This window comes from Arachis hypogaea, chromosome 16, assembly GCF_003086295.3.
Source record: "Arachis hypogaea cultivar Tifrunner chromosome 16, arahy.Tifrunner.gnm2.J5K5, whole genome shotgun sequence".
Taxonomy (NCBI): domain Eukaryota; kingdom Viridiplantae; phylum Streptophyta; class Magnoliopsida; order Fabales; family Fabaceae; genus Arachis; species Arachis hypogaea.
The window spans coordinates 135,806,323-135,817,077 of record NC_092051.1 but is presented as its reverse complement, the minus strand read 5'-3'; the positions used below and the strand labels follow the sequence as shown (position 1 = coordinate 135,817,077).

General features: G+C 26.6%; 1 protein-coding gene across 1 annotated transcript; it reads left to right on the top strand.

Annotated features, from left to right (window-relative positions):
* Window positions 1-6,096: 6,096 nt before the first annotated feature.
* On the top strand, window positions 6,097-9,983 carry LOC112757630 (probable serine/threonine-protein kinase PBL1). Its single transcript, XM_072220720.1, is given in 4 exon segments — window positions 6,097-6,603; window positions 8,060-8,320; window positions 8,622-8,750; window positions 9,354-9,983. Coding segments are annotated over 4 exon segments (1,527 nt in total).
* The last annotated feature ends 772 nt before the right edge of the window (window positions 9,984-10,755 follow it).

Sequence of the window (10,755 nt, the reverse complement as noted above, 5' to 3'; positions counted from 1 at the left end):
GAATAACTTGAAGGATTCGTATAATTACCTTATTTGGCTGTACATGTGATATATCTTTTTTTTATGTCAATTTTAGGAACGAAATAGTTTGATTATTTTTATTTTTAATGAAAATGAAAATAAAACATAAAAACATATTGAATTGAGTATTTTAATTTTGTTTTCAATAAAAATATTTTTAAAAGTAAATATAAAGTTAAAAATAAATTTTTTTATTTTTTCAATTAAAAATAATAAAAATATTTTCAATTCAAAAATATTTTCTCTTTATATCTCACCCGCCCAAAAGAATTAAACCCTCACTCACCTATAATAAAAAAAAGTAAAATTAATGCCTCCAACTCTTTTTCTCCTCTCTTGGACTCTTACACTAGTTCTTTCACTGATTTTTCTAACTTTAGTAGCTTTCTTTTATTTTTTTTTATTATTAAGCTATTTTGGCTTTTAAATTTCAAGTTCCTTTTCGTATTTTTTGTTTTCTTGTCTTCAATATATTTTTTTTAGCGTTTTTCTAAAATTTTGGCTGCTATAATTTTCAATTTGATGAAAATATAATAATTTTTCTGCTAATATATTTTTTAATTTTCTGTAATTTTTGATGTTTCTTCTTTACTTCAAATCTTTTATAAATGATAAAGAAAAAATATTAAAAAAAAAGTGAATTTGATAATAATTAACAAGAGATATAAAAATTAATTATTATTTATATTTAATGTAAAGACTCATTTACATTTTTATTCAATATAGTCCCTTCTTTTTTCAACCATACTTATATTTTCAAAACCAAATTCAATTGCACTCTCATTTTGTATGCTTTATTTGTTTTGTATTTGTACTCATGTTTTCATTTGTTGTATAATGCTAAGAAGCTATGAAAATTTATTCATAATCCAACAACATATTTTATCTCATATTTTTAAATATTGATAATTAATTAATAATTAAAAATAATAAATTTTAATAGTCTTCTAATTATTATTATTATTATTATTATTATTATTATTATTATTATTATTATTATTATTATTATAAGGCAAAAGTCGACAATGATGATTGGCATAGGGTTTTGCATGGTAATCCGAAATTAATTATTCAATTCTCGAAAATTGGAGAAATGATCTGTGTATTATTGTGTGTATTCAATTTGAATATTCAAGTTGTCTAGAATGATACAATATAAAAGAATATTTATAGGTGTTAAGAGAATCGAAATAATAAAGATATAATATCTTATAATAAATATTCAGATATGCTAAATAATGCTAATTAATCCTAATTGATCCTAATTATATTTTAACATCAACATCAAGGCCTTCAAAAATGTACTATAAAGCAAATATATCCTTTGTTATATACTGTCTCGTTTTAGAGTAAATAATACAATCTTTAATTCTAAGTTTCTAACTATTATATTCTTGAACCAAAAGATTGTAATACTACTCTCATTTTTTTTGGGGAAACTCATCAAATGCACTCTTTCACTTCAACAACATCAACCTTCCTTTACAAGGATTGGTTTCGCACAAGTCAATAATTTCACATATTCCAGACAACTTCTGTTATTTAAGGCTCTAAGTTGTTATAGATGAATATTCTTCGTAATTTAACATGGTGCATATGAACACTCCCTCAACATAGCAACTACACTAATTTTGCAAGCTCTTCCAACATTGAATTGTCACGTGCCAAATTTCAGGCATCATCCTATTTTGTTTAGAGTGCTAAAAAAAATAAACACCTCACGAAAATTTAGTGTTTAAAAAACTAGTCTACATAAATTTTCTATTCTTTTTTTTTTTTGTATTATTTTTCTCCGTTATTCGTTGCGCTCCTAATTTCATATGCTTCTCACCCCTAATAATTGTCTAACAAAAATCATATTTGGCATACATGCATTCATGTGCTATCAAAGAATGCATTAGTGGGTATTAGTATTATTATAGCATGGTGTAATTCTAGTTGAATGCTGAATTAGTTTCTTAGAAATCATTATGATTATTTGGGACAGATAAATGATAAACATCTTTGATGCATGATAAATATATTTTATGTATAGTAAAATTATTTGATAAGTGACAAAAATAAATTTCAAGTATTGATAACATTACGTAAATTGAAAGAATTACTAAATTTTGTAAAAAGAAAAGTGAATTTTAACAAAAAAAAATTATGTTATAAATTCAAAATTTTTGCTCATAGATTTTAACATACAAGCAATGAAGATGATAAGATCAAAGTTCAAGATTCAGTAAAACTAGTTTACAACTTTAGAATCTTATTAAGGGTGAAACTAATTTTATCTTTGAAGTTGAAATTATTTTAAATAATTAAGATAAAAATTATTTTGAGTCATACAAATTCAAATTAGTTTTCAGTAGTGAGTGTACTTTGTACCTTTTTCGATGATCATGGACGGATAAAAGAGAAGGATTTTTAATGAAGAAGTCACTCTCACTATATATGAGATCATTTTGGAAACCCTAAAAACTAAAGAACAAAGTGCACAAAGTGAAAAAGTATTCAATGTTTTTATTCTCTTGTTCAAAAATCTCTAAATTGAGAATATCTATTTCTGTTTAATATCTTCTCATCTTAGAAGAGAACAATAAATTAAAAGTTTTTGTAATATAGGATATCTCATTTGTATATTCTAGTGTCAAAATTACCAACAAAAGTTGAGTGTTAAAAGCCTTAGAAATTATTTTGGAAACTCACACATTAGTTTCTATGATTTATCACAACAAACTCTCATATATCTTTGTATATTTATCCAATAGCGATCATCTCGCTTAATTAGCTGAAGAATGTTTGAAGAAAAAATATAGAAAGATCTTAGATTAATGTGATATTAGTTAGCGCTTAGCTTGAGAAAAGTTCATCTATAGGTTTACATCTGAAGATCAGAGTTCTTTTGGTTGAGTAGGTTAGTCAATGATCATGAACTCGTACATTGAAGAATGAAGATATAGTGGAAATCTAATAGTTGTTGAGGATTGAATGCAGATAGATTTTGACAAAACAAATATACATCATTGTGTGATATTTTCCAACTCTTCTCTTATATTTCTAAAGTCTTTTGCCTCTTTCATTTCTATTATTTTTAGAAAAAATATAAGAAATTAATTTTTAGTTATTTAGAGTTTAGTATTTATAATTTTGGGTGTAGGGTTAAGAAATTTATGATTTAGGATTTAGATTTAAAATAAGTAAAATAATTTAAAAAAATTAACTAATATTGACTAAAAAAAAAAATAAATACCTAACATTATTTTTATTTTTATAATCTCTATATTTTTTAAAAGATGATCTAATAATAATAATTTTTTTAAAGAAATATATACCTTTAGTGTTCATAATTCCTAAGCTTATTAGCTTTTGAGACCTCAAATTTTCAGAAAATATTTATAAGCACGATTCAATCACCCTTTTATGTATATTAGAGGCATTTCATATTATTAATATGATTTTTATTTAAAAACCAAAATATAGTAACTATATGTTTTGTCCTAAACGTTTATTGATTTTAATTTTACATTTAACGTTTAAGTATATTTCAATGATGTTTGTAGAGTTAACATTATATGATATGGTAATTTTAGGTAAATAGCGCAGCTTGGGAATGTTACATTTTAGTGACATGTTAATTTAGTATTGTCACATCATCATCTTTTTAAGAATATTATTTCCAACGAATCGGGGTATAATTGAAAAAGATTTAAAATATTAGAGACAAAATGTTAATAATAATATAAATTTAAAATATTTTGAAAATTCTAGGGACACAATTATATATACTTAATTTTTTATTATCAAAAGTAACTTTTAATGGAATTTTCATTCTGATTTATAGAATATTTTAATTTAGTGATTCATTTTCATGTGTTCTTTTTGAACTTTTAATTTAATAATTGCGAAAATATTATGCTTATGAAGCTATTACCATACTTACAATGTTTAAAAGTAAATAAAATTCCAAGTATGCCTCATCATCTTTGAAAATGGGATATTGCATCTTTGAAATTTACTCAGTTTAATTTGTTTTTTGACTGGAGATTAATCCTAGGTTTGACCTTGTAAAGAAAATATTAGAAAATATAAAGCAAAAGCTTCTTCTATTTGAATGGAAACAAATAATGAGAGAATCCAAACCAAATAAATTAAAAATATATGTCCTTTTTTCACACATTCAACATCCTTATTCCTTATTCTTAACTCTTAACGTATCATTTTTTTATTATTTATTTTTACTTATTATTTTAAAGATAAAATAAAACTAGTCAAAATTCAAACTAAGTACTAGCTTATATTAGGAAGCAGGCACACTGTTTTTGAGGAATGTCAAAAACTGCTTTGACAGGAGGTCAAATTAAATGGACATTTAAAAGATAAAAGGAAAAAAAAAAAAGCAAATTTTAACATTGTAGATATCAACTTTTTTAACTTTTTTTGGGGTGTAAGTATAAACTAATTTATATAATATATAGTTTTACTTTTTACAAGAATTTTATACCATGGTTAATTGTAATGCTATCATCTATAATATTTAAGATACCATGCATAAGTACAACAATATATAAGTTGTATTTTTGTATTTTATTTTATTTATTCTTTTTTGAATATGACATTGATTTAATCAAGTGGAGTTAATTAGTCGATCGATGCCAAGAAGCAATAGCTCAAATGGCATAGTCTTCTCATACTTAATTAAGAGGTTACGGGTTCGAGTCTCCATATCTTCGGTAAAAAAAAAAAAAAGTTGTCGATCGACGAGGTATGATACATACCTCAAACATTTATCCGGAAATTTTATATTTTATCACTAAAAGTAAAAATCTCTTACTCAGATATCTCTATTTTTCACAAGGACTTTTCTTTTGATAAATTGAATGAGCTTAGCATGCTTCGTAATAATAAAATTTAGACCTTGGATTCAACATTATCAATTATTAAAAAGGATTTTTAATTTGTGTATATTAGCATTCTAAAGATATTCTATACAGTTACTTAATTATATATATCACATGATGATGAGTAAAAATAATTATCTTTAATAATTTAAAATATAGTCATTTAAGAAAATTTTATATAGTCATTAGAAAAAATTTAGATGATTGTGTAAATTTTACTTAAACCAAAACTCTTAAAAGAAAAAATTCTTAGTTACTATATCATAGTAATATTTGAGGATAAAGACAATGTAAAAGTAAAAAAGAAAAGCGTTAACATTATATGAAAGTTAAATTCTGAAAAAAGGAAAATTATATATAGCTTTTGGTTAAGAGAAAAAAAAAAAAAGTTGACAAACGGAGAGAGTAAAAGATTTCCTAGTTATGTTTATTGAAAAAATGTTAATTCCCATCTTTGTGTTTGTGTTCTGGATTCTGTTTTAATGAAAAAAAATATGACATTAATCATTAAAAATAAATATGTGATTTTGTTGTTTTTTAGTGTTTGACCACTATTCTAATTTTTCAATTTTTCAACTATATATTCCGTCAACCGCTCCCTCTTTCTTTGCTCTCACAACTCACAACAATCTTCACTTCCTTTCAACTCTTCTTTATTACTTCATATCCTTTGTTGCCCTAGAATCATAGCCTCAAAGGTGCAAATAGCATCTCGCTTAGTTGCATTAACTGAATTATCATTGGTTTAATTTGCTCATATTTTTTCCAGGTAATTTGTCTTAAATTTTTTGCCTGATAATTAATGGTGTGATCAATCGACTTCTTTTTTTTTTCATAATAAATGCAGTGGAAATGAATTGAATTTAGTTTTCTCAAGCTAAATTTATTTAAAATTATAAAACTATATTGTTTTAATTACATGTAGTAGAGTTCAGTGGGTTTGATTAATTCTCATAATTCTTTTACATTTGTCGTGAGAATTTAATGAAGTCTTATTGGCAAATCATTTCATCAAGAGTGGGGATCATGCAGTGAAAAGAATCAAACGAGTTTATATTTATCAAATTTACACAATTAATAAAATTTATTTGTTAAAAGATAATTTCGAATTTATGCTGGTCAAATATAGACCAAAATTACCAAAAATTGTTTGTCCGGAGAGTTTCTAATACAGAAATTGGTACAGAGGATGGGGTTCTTGACATTCTTGAAGAGCAAGAAGAAAAAGATTGATGAAATGATGTTGAGGAATCGAATCAACCGTATCGAGCGTGTAGCTAGGCAGCTAGTTGAGCATGGAACACAAGAGTCTTCACCTGCAGCTAGTTTCAGTGTTTCTGCTCCCCCGCCTGGTAGCGAAGTAGAACAAGATGGCTCGGCCTCAGTTACACATGAACAACAACAACCAAAGCGTCAACAAGGATCAATGAAGGAGCACTTTCCAACAAATCCACAACCCGTTCCGCTTCCATGTCCTCCTCCTCAGCATGCTTCTGGATCTTCGCTGCTTTCGCATAGCGCTTCGCTTCGATACTTCCTTTACGACGAAATCGCAGCTGCTTGCGACAATTTCTCTTCCGATCGATGTGTGTCGGACACACACTGTGTTTTGTCAAGCAGTTACAAAGCTTCCTTTGCTGATGATTCTTCAAGGAAGCTCCAAGCTACTGTCACCCGCCTTCATCCTTCAACTCAGGTACTTTTACTCACCTCTTCAATAAATTTTACAAGAGACTTAAAACATCTTTTTTTTTAAATATATTTTTTTGCAAATCAAATTTAATACACGTAATCAATTAAATTGTATTATTTTTGTTAAAATTAGACCAAACAAATCAATTTGACTAAAAAATCAATAAAATAAATTTTAAATTGATCTAAATTAATATTTTTATAAAAATGACTATAATACCCCTATTATAGAAAATAATTTAAAATACTTCTATTATATATATATATATATATTAAAAAATCTAACTTCTAACCCTTCTCTTTTTTCTATTCTATTGTAGAATTAAGATTTAAGGTTTTCAAAATTAATATATATAATAAAAATATTTTAGTCATTTTTTATACTAAAAATATTGTAGTCATTTCTTATAAAAAAATATTAATTTAGATCGATTCAAGATTTGGTTTACCAATTTTTCGGTCAAATCGATTTATCTGATCTAATTTTGACAAAAAATAACACAATTTGATCGATTATATAGATTAAATTTTAATTATTAAAAAATGTCTTTAAAAAAAATGTTTTAAGTGTCTTTATTTAAGTGGCTCCCAAATTTTATTTATTTTTTTATCTAAAATTATTTAAATGTACAATTTAAGATATTAAATTGACTATTAAAATTCTGAAAATCGGATTGAATCCACTCATATTTGGTTAAAGGCCGATTGACAATAAACTCATCAAACAACTGGAAAAATTGATTAAAGAACGGTTAGTCAATTAAATTGGCTTGATTTTTTAATGATTAATTATTTTAAAATAATAAAATATAAAAGTTATTCTTTTCTAATAAATATATTTTTTTGTATAAATATATTATTTTATTATATCTAATTCATTTTCAGTTGAATTTTTAAATTTTTAAATTTTTAATTCTATTAGTCTGATTTTCAAAATCTTATTATTTAGATTATTTATGTATTTTATTTTTTTAATTTAAAATTAATTAATTTAACAAAAACATATTTTTATTAGTTATGCAATTTCTTTAAAAAATGTAATATATATATGAAAATACATCTATAACTATTAGATTGATTTAAATTGTTTAAATTAAATAGATCTAATATATTTATAATCATTGAATTCATGTATGGATACATTTATAACCATTATATTTATTAAGTATGTTTGAATAAAAATTAAATACAATAACTCTAAATGCAATGAATATAATTGCATTTACACATGCATTCATTAATTATAAATATATTATTCGTATATCATTTATTAGATACATTTAATCTTAACTATATAAATTAATTCAATGATTTTAAATATATTCTTATATATTCTTATATAAAAATACATTCTTATATAAAAATCTTATTCTCGTATTCCGGCAACTTAGCCCTTGAGAAGATTGTGTAAGCAGTGAGTTCTTTTATGCAGTCTAAATAAATGTATCTCTTATTTGCAGGGCTTGAAGGAATTCATTAATGAAGTCAATACTCTTGCATCTTTGCAACATCCAAACATTTGTAGGTTGCTTGGATTTCATGCACGTGACAGCTCAGAACCAAGGATGTTGGTGTATGAAAGGCTACACCTTGGAAGCTTGGATCGCTTGCTTTTTTACGGTACATCTGATTACCCAACTCTCGATTGGAATTCAAGATTGAAAATTGCCATTTGTGCTGCACAAGGTCTTACTTTCTTGCATGATGAAGGGCCCTTCCAGGTAATAATGAACCATCCATGTTTACCTTATTACGATCAACTTAAATGCACATTTAATATACAATCTCCTGGTTGAATTCTCATTTAATGACTACCATTTGACCTAAGTTATTTTATATCCCTTTGATATTGACTGAACAATTAGAAAATACAAAAAATGTTATCTATATGCAAAAAGTTAGTCACTAAATCAATTATTATATACTTATATATAAATATATGAGTTTTTAAAGTTTTTTTTTTTTTTTTGGGTGCACATAGCATGATTATAGAAGATTATTAGGGTTTTCTTTCTCTTACAGGCAATGTACAACGAATTTTCAACAGCCAACATACAGGTTGAAAAGGATTTCAGTGCAAAGCTTTCAGGGTATGGTTGCGTAGTCGGGCGAGTTTCAGAGGAAGTAAGCTTTCTTAATTAGACTCAAAAGGTCCTTTATATGTGTTGCTTCTATAGATTTTGTACCCTTTCATTTTGTCCCATGAATTTTGTTATTATTGTTCAGGTGTAATGGGTAAGATATAAAATAAGAAAGAATTTACTAGAACTTAACAGAGAGAAATAAGAAAGAGATCATTTCTAGAAGCAGAATTTCAAAAACTTTTTTTTATGTCAATTATCAATTTCTTGCATGATTGATTACATCATCATATCATCAGTATTCCTATTTATAGAAGTAAAAATACAGCGAAACAATAAAAATATTAAATAATGTGAATAATAGATATGTTAGATAAATGTTCAATTCATTAGGTATATAGATGATTATGTTGATTATTCTTAATTAGATAATTTTTTTTTGATTTACTCATATACAGTTAACAATAGCTGGATGTTCAATTTACTATGTATCCGAATGGTTATCCTAATGTTAAGGTTTAGGTAGTAATTTGAAGAAGGAGTTCTAGAATTCATTATTCACATTATTTAAAGAAGTTATTGTCTATCTAACAAAACCGTGTATAGAATATTCTACTAACTAATGAGAATGATCTAATTGAGTTCTTGGACCTATTTTTATTCATTATGTCAGGCTATTAGAAACATGTCAATGGAAACATTCGAAAGAGGAATACTTACTCCGAAGAGCAATGTATGGAGTTTTGGAATCATTCTTCTGGAGCTACTTACCGGTATAAGGAATGTGGATAGCCGCCATCCAAATGTAGACAAGAACATAGTCAAGTGGAGCTGGCCATTCCTAAACGATGAATTCCGACTATCCATGATCATGGATCCTAAGCTGAAAGGCCACTATCCTCTAAGAGCAGCGAGGATGTTGGCTGACGTTGCGCACCGATGTCTCCAGAAGGAGCCATCGATACGGCCGACCATGCGAACTGTTGTTAAGCATCTTAAGATGATACAAGAGATGAAGTTCTCACCCCAAGAGCTAGTAACAATCCCTCTTGGAAAAAGTGTCCCTCTACCGCCACCACCGGAAGCTAGGCCTAGATTGAGTGTCTTTCCGCCATCACAGCCGACAAGTAAGCCTATACTGAGTTTCAATTCGTCATCTCCATCCGATGCCCCCAAGCAACATGTTTCGCCTCCTAAATGGTCTGACGTGCCCCCCACGCTTTCCACACACCCTTGGCCTTCCATACAATTTATGGAGAAGGTTGTTAGGCAAGAAACCAGGCATGGCCAATCATCATCCTAAGTTTATATAGGAGTGCTACCTAGTGATTCGAGAAAATAAATCTTCTCAATTTTTTCTCTCAATTAATACAGTAAAATGGAATTAAGAGAAACATGTGAAGGTGAAGATGATGTTGAAGAATAAAAGATTACATTTGACAATATCAATTGAAAGAAAAAAATTGAGAAAATCCATTTCTAATAATTTGATAGTCTAGAATGGTCATCAACCTTTCTTTCTAAAAAAAATATTTTACCTTTTGTTGTGAATCAGCCCAAACTTTTGTAGAAGATAAAAACATATATGCTCTACATCATCTCTTTATATGATTCAGAGAGATGTTATTTAGTACACAGATTGCAAAGGTTGGCCTTACTATGGATTCAATTAGTTAGTTTACCAATTTATATGAAAATTTTCATGGTTTCTTAAACACCTTGCCCCTTCCTCCTAACTATTTATTTTTTTCAATTTTTTCAAACCTTTATGCTAACTATGAAATATATGTATCAACAAAAATTGGAACACAATTGGAAGGGAGAATTTGCTTTTGCAGAATAATACGGACGAGTTTAGTGTTTTTGTATGAATAGACAGTAAAACTATGTGTATATGTATGAAATAACTCAAATAAGTACTCGACGTATCACTATTAGATAAAAATCACTTTTAGTAGCTACTTATTTTACTTTTAGTAACAATAAAATAGCTATTAATATATTTAATGAAAATTAGACATTAGTCGACATTAGTCATCTTATATTTTATTGTTAAAAAATTTGAACGACAATTA